The sequence below is a fragment of the Melanostigma gelatinosum genome (genome assembly GCF_949748355.1).
Source record: "Melanostigma gelatinosum genome assembly, chromosome: 8".
NCBI classification, from domain to species: domain Eukaryota; kingdom Metazoa; phylum Chordata; class Actinopteri; order Perciformes; family Zoarcidae; genus Melanostigma; species Melanostigma gelatinosum.
Genome location: NC_136641.1, coordinates 13,986,337 through 14,002,394, shown reverse-complemented (window position 1 = coordinate 14,002,394; position 16,058 = coordinate 13,986,337). Strand labels below are relative to the sequence as shown.

The following is a 16,058-nucleotide window of genomic DNA, read 5'->3' as shown; positions in this document are numbered from 1 at the left end:
CCTTCCTGTATCTACCACTCTGTTCTTCAGTCTTTCTCTTTCCACCCTGAACTTCCTCCACTCTATCAGCACATGTTCAACAGTTTCTTTACAGTTGCATATCTCACATTTATCCCACTCTGTCTTTTTCACGATGTGTGTCATTGAGTCCTGTATGTCCGAACCTTAATCTGAAAGTAACATCTTCTTTTCTACGTTTACTTCCATCACTTCTCACTCTGACTGATGTCTGAATTTTGTTGTAATTTCTACCCTTATTGTCATTATTCCAAATTTCCTGCCAAGATGTCCCATCCAAAGCTTTTACCAGAGAATGTCGAGTACTCCCAACCACTGCACAGGACAGTCGATGCTATATTTCCGTTAAGTCCACCCTGAATTCTAATCCAGTGTGATAGTGCTGACTCAGTTCTCCTCACATGTAATGGCAGTTGCCTGGATTTCACCAGCAATGCATTAATGGGTGTGGTTTTGACTCGGGAGATGAGTCAGAGGAGAACCATCCAGAAGAAAAAGGTGAACAGATAAAAGACAGGAATGAAGACATTCAGACAGGTTCTACAAGGAACATCCGGTTCCGCTGCAACTTGGTGGGTAACAAAAGCCCCTTAAACTAATAAAATAGCATATCATTACTCCTATCTTCAGTTACCTTCCATCTGGTACATATGTAACAGTTGTGGGTCATGGAACGAGACGACTCAAGTGATTGTTTTCCAACATTTATTTATTGAAGACAAAATATCACCAATGAATTGCCTTCAGACCGTTTTCTGCCCCTCTGCTCCCTCAGCAACGTGTGATTGAATTAATTTTCTTAAAATACACACTGACCAATCAGAGCTCGGTACGTGGACCGTTAATGAATATTACATAATCACAGTTTAAACTGACAAATGCAAAAAAAGACAGCTGGCAATAAATCTCAGACTGTGTGAATTAGTAAATTAACAGATTTATGATATCACTGCTTCATTTAGAGCACGATAGATCTGACTATAAGTACATTGGTATAACTGCAACCTCAGAAATGAACAGTCTAGTCAACATCCTCTGACAGTATGATCACACAGTGGTATCATACTATACAGGTGTTCCCGTGTCCACCCTCTGTACGTCTACATTGTGGAAACAGTTAACATGTACTTGAAAACAAGTTAAAAATGAAATGTATAAGAAGTGTGCCTCTACAATACTTAAAAGAGTTGGCACGGACTCGTCTGTCTGGGACCTCCAGCTGCTGAACTGACAACTTCTTCTTTTCTTCAGCAAGGAGGGGCCTCGGATCCTCTAAAAGAGTGGAAAAGTGTTGAGAGCTGAGCCTCAGTGAGCATTACACGGAATATGAAGTTCTCCTTTGTCTTCTTTCTTTTATTAGGTAGGGTTTTTTTATTTCAAAGAGGTCAAATTTATAAAGGTTCTGGTCTTGAGAACTAATAAGAAACGTTTGTTTTCCAGATATCCCTCATCTAAAAGGGCAGCAGGAGATCGAGGAGTTTGAACATGTTCTGCTGAAGCTCACCTTCCCTTCATTTTACAATAGTTACAACAAGTACTGCTGTAAACTCTATCCGGGAGGATGTTACAAGCTGCTGGACAGTGCAGGATTCACTTGTGAATTTCTGAAAGGAAGAGTTACGACAACTGAGAAAGATGGCTGGATAGAATTTAAAATATCAAATGTGCGCTTTGTGGACGGAGGATATTACAGATGTATTGTGCTGGGAACTCAGAACCGCATCTACAGTGATTACTATGTTGAGGTGTCTGGTAAGCAGTCTTAATCTTCATGAATGTGTTATAAATGTGAATTATACCACAGCCGCTTGTACACTACCACATGGGCAAAAAATGCATTATTACAGCTTCATAAGATACTGACTTGCGAAATAATATTTTAGTGTTGGTTTTCCCTGGTAAAGTATGGAAAATATTGCAAAGGTTAATTCCAGCCATGAACTCTGGACGCTTGTTTGATATTCTTGCATTTTGCAGAGGTTTCAGATCCCCACAGCCGATCTCAGCCTTCACCGACAACAACTGTCAAAGCCCCCAACACCTCCACAACACTCCCAGACTCCACTTGGCCTGCTCTGGCACAGGACCACAGTGACAGTGACAGGTATACGCTGCAGATTACTTATTGTTGCTAGTCGGCCAAACAGTGCTGTCTGACTGAAGATAAGATATATGTGTGTGTGTGTATATATATATATATGTATTTATTATATATGTGTTATTGTTTTCTTCTCCAGCGTTCCATGGAGTTTTGGCCTGCCACTAGCTGTCATTGTGTCCATTGCAGTGATGATTTTGATCACTTCAGTTATTGGTGTTGTTTGCTGCAGAGTCAAGGCAAAACGTAAACAGCCGGGTAAGCAGTTTTCTTAAATGGATGATCACAAAGATCTGAGTGTCTGAAAATAAACTGTGAATATCTTGGAATGGGTAAATAGAACCAATGTGATTTTGTTTTTCCTTGTAGACAAATGTGCAGAAACTCAATGTGAGTCACTGAAACAAGAGGCCCCGGTGAGTGCTAAACAGGGAACATGTAGCCTCTGTGATTCATCGTCACTTGTTTTCAAAGGATTGCATGTTCATGCTTCAAACTTCCTCCACAAGACAGTCTCTTGACAAAGTGTGTCTCCCCCAGGAAATGAGCAGCCTAGTCTACACAACAGTGGACTTCAGAGCTCACCTGAAACCAACAGAGGTGTATGCAAACCTGAGGATACACAAAACGCCAGCAGGATCCGCTGACTCGACCTGGAGCGCAGAGCATGATGGGATGGTGGAGTACTCCACACTGGCAATCCACCAGTGAATGCACCTGTGAGAGTCCAGTTCGATTCTGTTTTTTCCACCACTGTGTTTGAAATTGTAAAATGTCAGTTTCCTGAACATGGTTAGTACTCCTCAGACAGTACAGAGTTTGACAGGGATTCATCAGGCAGGGAGGATCCAACAAAAACATGCATTTGGTTGCATTGTGGGAAATGTATTGTAGGATCCAGCATTTGTGGAGCTTAACCCATATTAGGGACTACACTTCCTCATGATCTACTGCTTTTCTTTGAACTGTTCTTTTCTCTTTAGTGAGTCCCCCAACTTTATGGAGGTGCAATATTAAATCGCTGAACTACCCCGTGTATATATAGCATGTGTTGTTTGTGAAAATGAGAAGACGTAAAAATGAAATGATGCATTAAATAAATTGACATAGTCTGGTGAAATTAAGAAAAACACTTTTGTTTGAGTCCTTTCAACAGTGTTCGCAGGTTGGAAAAAGCAGCAGAGTTGTCAGATGATGTCATTGGGTTATCTTTTGTTAAATCAATGTTTGTCCTTATCAGTTTCTTCTCCATTACAAACGAGCCTTCTGGCTATTCTGAGAGCCGCTCAATATTCTATTCTTGGCCTCTTTTTCTCTTTTCTTTTGAATCCTCTATACAAGGTCAAGTTTCTCTTAAGAGTGAATGAATGAATAGACTGAACAGATTCTTATTTCTGTGACATTTCAGTGCAGCGCTGTAACACACAACTAAGGCGACTAAAGATCTTTCTAAAGACGTCTTTGCAGCATTGATGTGTGAGCTTTGTTGTACTCACCACAGTCAGACGGACACATACGCAAAAAATTCACTGAATGATTTGTTGCAAAGACATATGTTCAAACGTATTTCCACAATCTCCAATTGCACAATTTGTATTTATTTTAATCAGACAAGCCCATACACTGGGGATATACATTCATAGGTATACATCAGGTGTCTCATTTGATTACACAGACTTGGCCAGGCCAATGTACTGATTCTGGGAATCAAAGATTACATAGAACTCCCTGATGAAGACATCTCCCAGGATCCAGAGACTGTCAGAGCCACCCTGGCCAAAGCCAGTACTGCAGCCGTAGTTGCTCTGTGAAGAGACAACAGAAAACACATGTACTTCCCCCAAATCTTCCTTATAGTGCTGAACACGTTTCTGTTGCAGTGAGTGTCTGGGGTCAAACTGACCTGTGAGACGTAAGCAGATGCAGGGACGGTGAAGGCATGTCCGTTGAGAGTGAAGGTGACCTCAGGCATGCTCTGGATGTTCTGGCAGTACACTGTAGCCTGTGAAAAGCACGTCACACACACAGTTGAATACCGTGTTGCAGCAGAAATTGTATTTATTGGTATTGTAAAGGTTTCCAACAAGTAACCATGTCCTGCTTAATTATTTTCATTTGAGAGTTTTGACGTCAGAGCATGAAATGTTTGTTTACTCTGGGTTCAGAAAATGTGGAAAATTGACTTCAAATGGTACGGTATGATGGTATGACTCACTTCTCCATACTGGTTGGTTGAGGCTCCAACCCAGGAATTCATGTTGTTGATGTCCTTGGTTGGGCCAACAATCAGGGAAGTACCAGTGTCAATGATGGCCTGGCAGCCACCAGAGCAGGCCACAACCTCTCCATTAATGGTAACACTGGCAGGAGGAACAGTAGAAAGTGGATTATAGTCAAGTTGCACATCTTGTGTTTGTGCTTCGTATTTTGTTTTGTGTTCTCTTGGTACCTGTCCATTTTTATCTGCCAGTAAGTAGCAGAGGTCAGAGGGACCCAGGCGATTTGTCCAGTGTAGTGGCTGCTGTCAATACCACCGAAGACCACCTCACTGCCCTGCTCACTATTGCTAAGAGAGGAAAAAACAACAAATGAATGAAACGTCACAGAAGATGACAACCTGCAAACCAACAGATTTCCATCCTGTTTCAGTACCTGCTCAGGTAGACGGAGAACAGGGACTGAGACACCAGTCCCTGTTTGACCATGTTGTCAAAGACAGGCACGACGTCATCAGAGGCAATGCTCTGGAAGGCCAACCCCAGGATACCATCAGCTGCCATGCTAGCCATGAAGGGAGCCTCTGTTTTGCTAATTCCAAACACCTGCTTGGACACTGTGATGCCTCCCACCTGTACACACAAGACAGCTGTCAGTCACAGTTCAACAGACCACACAGATATGCCCTTTTGCAGTCTAAATATACTATGCATTTTGTTCCAGGGGCTTTGGTTACCTCAACATTGTCAATGGCCAGATCTCCAGTCATGCTGCCGGTGCCATACTGGATGGACAGAGTCTGGTCGCCCGATTGGAAGGTGCTGGACTGCTGTGGGTTGAATTTCTTGTGGTTGTCTGCAGAGGAATTGTGTCTTTGTCAGACCTCCGCTGACACTTTATAAACTCTATTCGTTGTTAAACAAATAATTAGATATTCTACTCGTAAAATACAGCAGTCTTAAAATACTGCATAACAAGTTAAATTCCTGAAATCTAAGTTATATCCAAGTAGAAGCTCAAACTTAAAAGCAGGAATATGTACTTTACTTTTAAAGATAAGGGTACTGATGTTGCTGAATGACTCAGTGTAATATTATTATACTGCGGTGTTATTATCACTGATGCATTAGTATGTATGTTGCAGCTGGTTAAAGTGGAGTTACAACTATACTTTAGTTTATAAACCGTTAGCTAATGTAATCTATAATATATGTAATATATTAAATCAATGCATCATTGCATTATTTGTATGTAAAATAATATCCTGCAAAGTAACAAGTAACAATAGTTGTCAAATAAATGTAGTGGAGTTAAAATAATGGAAATGGAAACCTCAAATTTGTAGTTAAACACAGCTTGAGTAAATATAATTGGTTACTTTTAACTACCGTGTAACACACTAACCAAATGTTTAAAGCTTAACAGCCAACTTGCAGCAGTGGTAGTCTCAGTAACACTTACTGCAGGCCTGGCTGGAGCAGTAGACTGAAGGGACCCACAGGTTGGAGGAGCCGGTGTCAAAGATGACGCTGAAGGACTGAGGAGGGGTGCCAATGGAGATCACACCATAGTAGGACAACTAGTGGGACGCAAGGGATGAAGTTAACAGGTGCAAATTAACATGAACTTGTCTTAAATGTAGCTTAAATTATGTTTTTGTTGTTAAGTGTTGCAGCAACAGAGGTGGATATAATTTTTTTGTTCAACACACCCTAAAATAGTTGCTATTTGTGCTTTAAATGTCGTCTCTGGTGTGGACTTACGTCAGCATCGTTGGTCATGGTCTCAGAACCATCCTGGTAGAATTTTGCCATGGGGTTGTATGGATTCTGCTTCCTGTACTCATCCCATAGTCCTTTCTCCTGCAGGTCTTGCCTGGCAGTCTTTCCCTTGATCAGGGGCAACCTAAGCACAGAAACAGAAAGAAAGAATCATCAAAATCTACAGATGTCTGACATTTATAGCCAGACAAATCATAAAGTGAGCTTTACTTTGAGCTTAGTGCAAGTTTGAAAGGTGTGATGGGTCAAAGCAAGATTGCCTGAAGACCTTCTCCTCAGGAATACTAGGATAGATTGCATTTCAACAATTCAGCCTATTCACGTGTAAAATGTCAAAGAAATAAAAGAACTGGCTTCTTCTCAACCCGCCAGGTCAGACTTACTTATGGAAGCATTCGGCGAAAGCCACGAGAGCTGACAGGATCACGAGCCACTTCATCGTGCCACTTTACTGTTGGACTCAGACGATTGTAGTTCCAGTTGCTGAGTCCAGCCCTTAAATACAACAAATCAAGGTTGTGTCTCCAAAATGCCCTACCACGTAACTTGATATCGTGTATCAGCTGGAGATAAGAAATATGCGATGTGGTGCCTCGTATCTGGGAGCAAATATCCCGTTAAACAAACGAACAATTCAAACTTCTGCTGGAATTCTAAAAAATACTTTATAACAACAATTTTCTGTAAAATCTAGTATGCTTTATAAAGTGCAGCTCATATTTTGTAAGTATTTGTTTGAAAATGATTTTGTTAGAATAATCACATAATAACAACTGCTTCTTAAAACCTTTTCGACTTGGTACTTGGTACTGAAGAGAAATCCTTCATGCAAAACAGAGCGAACGTTTAGCTCAGAATTGTTCATTTATTTTGCTTAACTCACAAAGGCGTAGAATACAGTTCAGCAAAAATAATTTTAAAGGAAACGTGAGGATTGACTTTTGTTGTCTGACAGATGATTTGAATTTACTGTAAGGGCAAGTTTAGTGTTTAATAACAGATACAGAGCACATTTATCTGTTGACATGTAGATCAAGGGATTTGATGGCCAGAGCTCCTGTTTAACATTGATATGGAAACTTTCCACAGGTTTTCAAAGGTGTGAGCTGAGGTGACCTGGGCAGGATAACAGTAAGACGCAAAACAAAGACTCAGTAAAAAATGCAATAATATGTGAACAAGATGCAGCTAACCCAGAACATGTATTGTAATCTGACTTTGATTGGACAAGTTATTACATGTCCCATTTACTTTTTTAATCCAAATTAAAAATCCATTATTCATAATCTTGAGCTGCATCTGGTTTCACAAAATATGTTTTTGCATTGAATTTATTTCATGAACATGTAATCCTGAAAACTTTATCAAAGCTCAGTGGTGGGAAACGTATTCAGATTATTTACTACGAATCAAGTATGCTTTATTAAGTGCAGATCACATTTTGTATGTATTTGTTAAAAAAGGATTTTGTTAGAATAATCACAGCTAAGAGAAACTGTGCTTCTTAAAACTACGCTTTGAAAGCTTTGTTTGACTATTTCGACTACTGTACTAAAGAAATTATTTTTAAATACTTTAAAAAAACGTATCAATTCACATAGCCTCTTTATTTGCTTCAAACAGAGGGCGAATGATTTGATGTCTTACACAAATATACTAAAAATAACATCCAAACATTAGAAAGGTCATCTGAAATGGCAGAAAATAAACTGTGAGAGGTTAAGCTCCTAATGTGAGTTAAAAACAATTTAAATCTTCTAAATCTTGTCAATATGTTGGTGGATTTCAGTGGAGGTCAGTCAATTAGGTCGTCCGTTCAGTATGTTGGTCATAAGTTTGATTGTGGAGGTAAAGGACGTGACATGACCTTCATCATAATCAGACCGAGATTAACAGCAGTTGACATCCCATAACACTCATTATGTTTATTCAAGCAACACAGACTGCATGGGAAAAGAAAACTCCAGAGGGCACGTATTCAACAACGATGTTGTAATTTTATTGACAATAATATTTATACATATCTTTTGACAATTTAACATAAAGTGAGCATGAAAACAGCAAATGTTTCAAATGTTCACAAATCTCTTCTTTGCTTTTATAAAGTGCAAAGTATCAGACGTCTGCTGTGGCTCTTGTTAAGTTACACTCTCTTGACATTTCTCTTTCAGTCCTTGATGTGTGGATTGATGAAATCCAAACTATGTATAATAGTGCATAGAGTACGCAAATGAAGAAAACAGCCAGTGAAGATTAAATATGTGTTTCTGATCCACAGCCAGTTTTTCTCACTCTGAATGCTGTTTCTGCTATGATCTTCTTCATCTGAACGTGTGGGCGTCTGTTAAAAGTTCAGGCTTTTGAAGTCGTCAGTACATCGATACTTGCTTTCACTGTACCTGGTGCACATCAAGTGGGGGAGACAGGGGCAGGTGTGATGTTGCCTTTTCCCCGGATAGGGCACCTGGAATTGGGAAGAGGAGGGGCGAGGATAATCTGACAGTTTAAATCCTTCATCAACTGACAAGTGGAGCTGATACTCTTGAAAAACTGCTCTGAATTCAGAGACGGATGTGGTGTTAGCAGAACTAATTGAAGCCATCTCCAGATGATCAAAGTGATGTATGGCTTGGCCGCTTCGCTCTGGAGAAGATCAATAGTGTGTTATCAGCAGCTTTTCTAAAGCTTCAGCCAACCTGCCAGCAGCTTGATATAATCTGAATTTCCTCTAACGCAGAAAACAAGTGTGGGCAAGAGAGTATGACGTGTGTGTGTGTGTGGCAGAGTGTGATACAGGAAGATTAGTGACATAACATTTCTCCCCACCTTGTGGCTAAAGGGGTGGCATTCATCCCCTTCCACACCTCTTGGAGCACACATCCTCAGGCCCCTCAGCCATAGACTGACGGCACAGCAAAGACCAAAACCACACTGCACGTCCCTCTCACAGGCCTGTAGGACAGAGGGAGAGACGAGGTGGTAGAGGACAGACAGAAAAGAATAAAAGAGACATACATGCAGAGTACTTTTAATGCCAATGACTGTTATTCAAGCTAATAGAGATACCCTTTTATGTTTGAATCTATTTCATTTTTACTTATTGCAATAGTAATCTCATGTTCGTACAGTGAAAGCCATTTTATCCATTGCCTGTCATCTCCTTAATCCATTTACAAATGAATATCAATCAGAGGACTAATTTCCTCTGTTTTTGCCATTGGACTTGAAGCGGAGGTGGATGTGGTCTCCTGTCAGCCGTGTGTAATCAAATTTTACAAAATGATCCAGAAAAGTGAACTGTGCCATTATGTATGTAGTGTTTTTTGCAATATTTGTAGTTTGAATACAAGAAAATCTAAACAAAAATCAAGGGACAGTATTAGATATAATATAATGCAAAACAAACTGGAAATTAGAGTTTGACTGCATGTGCAGCATGCTTCCCAATGCATTGACAGAATTAGATCATAACCATTCAATACGTCAATTAACCCATCAAAAAAAATCAGCAATTTTTAAAGTTAATTCTTCAAGTCATTTATCAAGCAGAAATGTCAAACATTTGCTGGCTCCTGCTTCTCAAATGTAATTTGCTGCTTTTCTCTGTTTTATATTGTTGTAATTTCAGTATATGTCATGCTTTGGACTGTTATGACGTCACCTCAGGCTCAGGCGTCTTGTGATGAGCATTTGTCATTGTTTTTGCATGTTACAGACTAAATGAATAATTTCATTTGAAGAAAGAAATAACAGACAGATTAAGCCACAATGAAAACAAGTGTTAGTTGCAGCTCTAGTAAGTAAGTTTGACTGTAAAATCACAGTGTCTCAATATACTTTTAAAAAGAAAGAAGAAAATCACGAGATGGAGCAGATGATAAAAAGAAAATGTAAAATGTAATCTTGAATCAGGCATGACTCAAACGAGTAACTGCAGTAATTAGTAACAGTGTGCAGCAGAGACAGAAACTTCTCACTCACCCCTGTGATGATGGCTCCTCTGGAGCAGCTCAGAGACACCAGGAGGAAGGACAGCAGCACCGCCCTGAAGCCCATGACAGCAACAGGAGATCTGGACTCTCTCAACACCCTCAACACTGGACAACAGCTGTAAGCGGTCTGTCCGGCACCTCGCACTGGATCCCCGGCTCTCTGGTCAGTCATGAAGGTTCCCAGAACTCCTCAGAGGGGGGAGCCACACTCTCTCCCTCTTTTTATCTCCCTCAGACCCCCACCCAGCCCTCCCTCCCTCACCATGTCTAAGATCTCCCCACGCCCTCTCTCCCTGTCTCCTCAATAGCTTCGTCATCTTACTCATCCCGATGACAGTGACGATGAAGGCTCACAATAGTCCCCTCTACTTGTACATCTTTGCCTATTGGGGTCTGACCATGCGCACAGCAGAGGCTGACAGAGTTTCCATGACTCAAGTGGTTCAAGCTAACACAAAAAATATGGAAAACTGCTCAACAAGTGATGACATTCATATGAACTAAAATGAATCCGACACCTTTTTGTGAGGAAAAGAGCACAGGTGCCATGAAATCCAGAGTTATCTGTCAGTCTGACGCAGCTGAGTCAAGACAAATCAACATCAAAGCCATGTAACGAGTTTACTGAAATTACCACAGGCTGACTCATGAACTGGGCTTCAAGGATGGAAGGTGATATTCATGGTTTTATTATATATGCCATAATGCCGTGTATTTTGACAGCTATACCATTAACTTCAGCTTCACATCAGCATTCATCCACACTGAGAGAATAAGACCTATAAGGTTAAAAACATATCATCTTCATCATATAAGCTATTCTGCAATCAGTGGTGTGTACAGTATCATGATAAGTATTTGTTTGTTATGAATTTAAATACATTTTGACTGAAACATTTTTTATTTTCAGGTCGGATATGATCGTAAATTAAGTCACTATTTGCATTTGCTTTATTTAAAAACAAATGAATCAGAAGGCTAAAAGTTTGAGCAAATTTGGAGAGACTCCATCTCACCACACCTCGTTGACTTATTGCTTTATTAACTCTACAGTAACACTTGATGAATAACAGAATATGAATAATGACTCTTATGTGTGCTAAATTACATCAACAATAGTGAAATCCTGAAATTATTTCAGCCATTATAAGTATATGGCAAGGTAATGATAGGAGTCTGACCTTTTTGTTCTGAGTTAATTTGGAGATTTTCTGTGATTGGCCAAATAGCAAATATCCTAGTGTTGATGCCAACCTCCCTTCATACAAGATCCCTTGCACGAGTGTGTGCGATACACAACCGTGAATGTGTATGTGTGCCAAGGGAAAAAGATATCCCACGTATGTACTTGTTAATTATTCTGCATGTGTAAAAGTGTGTGTTTGCCTATACGTGCATGCTCTGACAGTGATGAGCAGCAGGTTGTCAGTGGAAGCGTCTGGGCTCTGATTTAAGCTGAGGAGAGAAATATGAGCGAGCAAAGAGGAGAGGAGGGAGAGCATACCCCATGGGTTAGTCAGCTGTGCTGCTGTGATGGATTCCACCAATGCAGCAGCCACATAATTACTTCACCCATTTCTGCCCTGTCAGCAAGAGCACTGAAACCTCGCCGTCTTGGGACAGGCAGCAGAAATTATGCAGGGAGGTGAGCCCAGGCAGGCCTCCAGCCAACTGTGGAAAGAAATACTAAATCCATCTTCAAAAGGCTGCGAGAAGCATGGTTTCTGTTTTGGACTCATAACATTAATACTGTATTTTATGTTGAATAAAGTGGTAAAGTTCACATTGTGTTGCTTAACTGTTTATCATGCTGAACATTGTTTGCACCAATGTGATGTTGGTTTTGTTTTTAAAGATGATTTCAATTCTCAGTGATTAGATCTGAGTGTCAAACAAGGACTTCATGCTTCTCCAAAAAAACGGTGTTATGACTAACGATCATATGACACTGGAGCTATTTTGCCTGACATCCGCTTATTGTGAGTCATGTGGCCGCCTGTGCAATGCTTGAGAAAATGGTGGGAACTGGATTGTCAATAAAGATTATATATTCAAGAGGGAAAAATAGCTCAAGTAATCTAATTTAATATGAATGCAACTCTGAATATATCACAATATGTGAATACATTTTCACTGTGTCTGGTTTAAAGAGAGTAACACATGAATGATGAAGTATATACAGGCAGGGTTTCATTTCACAACTAATCCAGTTTAAAAAAATGAGTTTAGTGAATGAGGAACGATTGCACTCGTAAAAAAACAGTAATGACATTTGCATTTCCAGAATATTAAGTTTACCGTATATATCAAGTGCTATCAATCTGCTATATATCTAAGAACTGCATCAATATGGCACCACGATAAGAAAACACTATTTTAACGTTTGTTGTACCCTTGCAGTTTAGATGGTATATAAGCGCATGTAATGACGTAATCCGTTGGGCCAAAGGGGGCGTGGCCTGATGTTCTCCTGGACGATGTTGATCAGATTTGTCACTGAGTGAATTAAGACATTTTTAGGGCCACTAAACAGGTTACAACCAACTTGTATGAACTAAAAACACAACGTGGAAGTGTTATAGCCGTAAACGAAAAACAGGCCGGACAACGCCGTGGCAGCGACATGTCAATCACGAAGCAGCCACGCCATAAAGCAAACCCTCCTCTATCGTCAGTCTTACTCTAAATGGGTCCATTGTTTCCGAAATGAACATCATGCTGCATTGCAGAATATTTGAACGAGCGATCGAGACCATAACTTCATGTTTACAGTATTGATTGAGGTGATAAATCCAGTGAGAAGTAGGGTCATTTTATCATACACTTATATTAGCGGAACAACGCCCGCTCAAGCTCCAGGTCCCCATTTCCCTTCCTATTTAGTTTGTTTTTAGACCTGGAGCTTGAGCGGGCGTTGTTTCCGCGTGGTCCTAGTGCATGCAGAATCACCTGGCATTTGTTTGGTTTTACAAATGTGAATTTCGTGTTCGAACTATAAACGTTGATGGGTGCCTATATGTAGCCCACGGTCCAGATGTTACCTACAGGTAGGTCTACTTTTTACTGACACGTTCTTGGTAGGTCTTGGACATCGCTTAGTATAGTTTGGTCCTCACAGGGACCCTTAGTGCACGTGACGATCAGCTGACTCCAATCGGAAGCTCTGAGGAAGCAGGCTCCAAAAACAACACATCTTCATACACAATACTTGACTTTTACAGTTATTTACGATTGATAACAATGGAGTCGACCCTAGAACAGCATCTCGATGATACGTGAGTTAATACCAGACTGTGATTGAGTTTGTATTTAACTGTTGATACGTTAAAGACGACTGAAAGCTCTTTGTTTGTCTGTGTTGTTGGCAGCATGAAGAATCCAGCAGTTGTCGGAGTGCTCTGCACGGATCAACAAGGACACAATCTGGGCTGTAAGAAAACACTGCTTGTTCTTTCCTGGGTTCATATAAAACATGCTAGTCAAATGTATTTGGACCAAACTGGGCTTTTATTAAGGCAAGTTCTCAGACAAGTATGACAGTAAACTGGACATTTTGAGGTTTTGGGCTGTTGTCAAACAAAAAAGGCAATTTTGAGATATCATTGGCTCTGAGAACTTCTGATGAGCATTTCCCGCTATTTACTGACATTCTATAGAGTAGACCAACCGGTTAATTCAAGATGTAAGGTGCATGTACCGTTATTTTAAAGCACATGGCTGCCGCTGTACTAAGGAATGAAGTTGTAGTCCCTTTATGCTAAACAAGAAATACCAAACAAAAACAGAACATTGATTAGTCTTACAACCTGAGGAAACACAAACAACTTGCCACCCGTAGTGTTTTGCCAACCTGTGTCATAAACAGCCCAAAGTCAATGATATTCACAAAGGTAGGCTAATAATTGCTCTTTTTTGGGAAATACGTAATGGATGCTAAATTACATGGTCAATCAAATGCTCAGAAACCTTGCTGCTAATAAATAACAAAGTGAGGTTATTCATGAGCATCCCTAACAATAAGTAACAGAGTCAGGTATAGAATGTGACCCTCTCACTTTAGGAGGCCTTCCGTCTGATTTTTGGTTCTGACCGATGTGATCACATTTAATCGTGAAAAACCCATGAGAGATTAAAATGTTTAATGTAAGGTGCCCCCGTTCACCTGGTTATGTCTCGTTTGTTTAAGTACAAAAATCAAAGTGTCTAAAACAAATCTAAAGTCTAAACAAATTGTGGTTTTACAGAGATTAATATGACCGGACCAAAATGTTGAAGTATTCCTTCAAGGGGAGCAGTTCGGGTCACTGGACAGTATAGTGCAAATACAAGCTGATTGTCTCCTTGAGCAGAAGGATCATTAACTTAAAACAACCAAAACATGTTGATTTTTTTGCAAATGTTAAATGTAGCTCTAGACTTTGGAGAGACGCACCTAGAAGTGATGATGAATGGATGCCGTTCAGTTGCCAGAGGAGAAAGTTTAATGAGTGCTCCTTTTTTGACATTTCTTCAGTTCTGTTTAGTAACACTCTTTAATATCTCACAATCCACAGGCCGTGGCTCCCTGTCTGATGAGCACGGCGGTGTTGTGTCAGTTTTGGCCAAACAAGCTGCAGCTCTCATCAAAGACCCAACAGATAGTCCGACAGTGTGCTTGGAGTCTGAGTCAGGGTGAGCCCTCACTAAATCTTTTGTGTTGTTTTGCTTGACTGACTTGCATCTTCTCCTTTTTTCCATCCCAGTGAATGTAAGGGGTCTGTCTGCAGTGTTTTTGATTAACACTCGTGGAGATCAATACATCTTGGGAAATCAAAGATTGAGTGTCTCTTGTTTGAACCTCAGACTGAGCTACAAGTCGTGGCAAAGGACTTTAGCTTTCATTTGCGCGACTCTGCTGCCACCTTCTGGACTTTGCGAAACATCTTCTGGTTCATGGGTGACCAGTGACTAACTAACACGGATACTTACCATCATTAGAGAGAAGTTATTTAAAATGTTAGACCTCATAGTGACTGAAGATAAGTCTGCTGCTTTGTTGTGACTGGCAGGCTACTTTGTAAGTATGGTAGAATTACAGTATTTGTCAACAAGGCATAACCCAATGACTTCATGACTGTGACAGATATCAAATATCAAAATACAAATTGACAGGCTGCTAATCCTCATGTTGTTTTGCTGTTGGTTGAGGTCAACGTTCAATATTTATAGATATTTGTGGTTTTTAAATAGTAAAACATTGATGGCGGGTTGGGACTATTGCTGATGCCCATGATGATGACAATGATACGAAATATAATTCTTCCAGTCATAACATCACCAACAATATTAATGCATGCTTATTTTTTGATTTGATTAAAGAGTAGTATTGTTCACCAGGTGAATGTTTGTCTGAGTAAATTGTATTTGTTTGCTTGTTTTGTAGAAACGTTCTGGTGAGGAGTCATGGGACCGTCACAGTAGCAGTTCACAAGATAGCATCTTGAAGACGACAGAACATACTGAGGAGTTGTATATGTCAAGAAATGTACATGTAGGCACACAAGTATAATCACACAACCTGGTTGAACTGTAAGAAAGATCTTTTTCTTGTTTTTGGCAGATAACATTTTTAAACCAGAACATGCTTGCCAATTTTCTAACACTTGGAGTTAGATTCCCTTCTTTTAAATACATATAAATATGTACACCAATCTGTCAGTAATGCATGATTAAAAAGGCCCATCGCGTTATTTCCAGCCATGTTAATACTTTGTCTGTGTCTTTTTGTTGTCATCCTTCATTCCACGGCACTGATGCACAGAGAACAACTCTAAATAAACTTCAACTCGACTTTATGTTGCCCTTTTCCGTGTTAAGTATTCCTTATTTCCTCCTTTGATCGGTGTTTTGTTGTTTACAAAAACACGTTTCTTTCGCAATCAGTAATCAAATCTGTGATGAAGTGGAAGGATC

At 40.1% G+C, this 16,058-nt stretch overlaps 4 protein-coding genes across 4 annotated transcripts; 2 read left to right on the top strand and 2 right to left on the bottom strand.

Moving 5' to 3' along the window:
- Nucleotides 1-509: 509 nt before the first annotated feature.
- LOC306780416 (uncharacterized protein) lies at nucleotides 510-3,181 on the top strand. The gene is made up of 7 exons (XM_079272788.1): nucleotides 510-590; nucleotides 1,270-1,378; nucleotides 1,459-1,770; nucleotides 1,996-2,122; nucleotides 2,256-2,374; nucleotides 2,486-2,532; nucleotides 2,657-3,181. The coding sequence occupies exons 2-7, from the start codon at nucleotides 1,345-1,347 to the stop codon at nucleotides 2,825-2,827; spliced, it is 810 nt and encodes a 269-aa protein (XP_079128914.1). The 5' UTR covers nucleotides 510-590; nucleotides 1,270-1,344; the 3' UTR covers nucleotides 2,828-3,181.
- Nucleotides 3,182-3,783: 602 nt separating this feature from the next.
- Nucleotides 3,784-6,553, bottom strand: LOC306781217 (pepsin A-like; the record flags this gene model as incomplete). The annotated part of the gene is made up of 9 exons (XM_079273965.1): nucleotides 3,784-3,921; nucleotides 4,020-4,118; nucleotides 4,332-4,476; nucleotides 4,566-4,682; nucleotides 4,769-4,965; nucleotides 5,070-5,188; nucleotides 5,795-5,912; nucleotides 6,097-6,238; nucleotides 6,498-6,553. 9 exons carry the CDS (start codon nucleotides 6,551-6,553, stop codon nucleotides 3,784-3,786), a joined length of 1,131 nt encoding a protein of 376 aa, XP_079130091.1.
- Nucleotides 6,554-8,458: 1,905 nt separating this feature from the next.
- On the bottom strand, nucleotides 8,459-10,228 carry prok1 (prokineticin 1; the record flags this gene model as incomplete). The annotated part of the gene is made up of 3 exons (XM_079274082.1): nucleotides 10,096-10,228; nucleotides 8,941-9,066; nucleotides 8,459-8,578 (listed from the first exon to the last, which is right to left on the bottom strand). Exons 1-3 carry the CDS (start codon nucleotides 10,168-10,170, stop codon nucleotides 8,459-8,461), a joined length of 321 nt encoding a protein of 106 aa, XP_079130208.1. The 5' UTR covers nucleotides 10,171-10,228.
- Nucleotides 10,229-13,224: 2,996 nt separating this feature from the next.
- Nucleotides 13,225-15,940, top strand: lamtor5 (late endosomal/lysosomal adaptor, MAPK and MTOR activator 5). The gene is made up of 4 exons (XM_079273392.1): nucleotides 13,225-13,381; nucleotides 13,475-13,536; nucleotides 14,660-14,777; nucleotides 15,529-15,940. The coding sequence occupies exons 1-4, from the start codon at nucleotides 13,347-13,349 to the stop codon at nucleotides 15,587-15,589; spliced, it is 276 nt and encodes a 91-aa protein (XP_079129518.1). The 5' UTR covers nucleotides 13,225-13,346; the 3' UTR covers nucleotides 15,590-15,940.
- Nucleotides 15,941-16,058: the final 118 nt, after the last annotated feature.

Coding starts and splice junctions, on each gene's coding strand:
- lamtor5 (XM_079273392.1), top strand. CDS start 13,347: ATGGAGTCGACCCTAGAACAGCATCTCGATGATAC. Junction 13,382..13,474: donor GAACAGCATCTCGATGATAC/GTGAGTTAATAC, acceptor TGTTGTTGGCAG/CATGAAGAATCCAGCAGTTG. Junction 14,778..15,528: donor TGCTTGGAGTCTGAGTCAGG/GTGAGCCCTCAC, acceptor CTTGTTTTGTAG/AAACGTTCTGGTGAGGAGTC.
- LOC306780416 (XM_079272788.1), top strand. CDS start 1,345: ATGAAGTTCTCCTTTGTCTTCTTTCTTTTATTAG. Junction 2,123..2,255: donor GACCACAGTGACAGTGACAG/GTATACGCTGCA, acceptor TTTCTTCTCCAG/CGTTCCATGGAGTTTTGGCC. Junction 2,533..2,656: donor CACTGAAACAAGAGGCCCCG/GTGAGTGCTAAA, acceptor TGTCTCCCCCAG/GAAATGAGCAGCCTAGTCTA.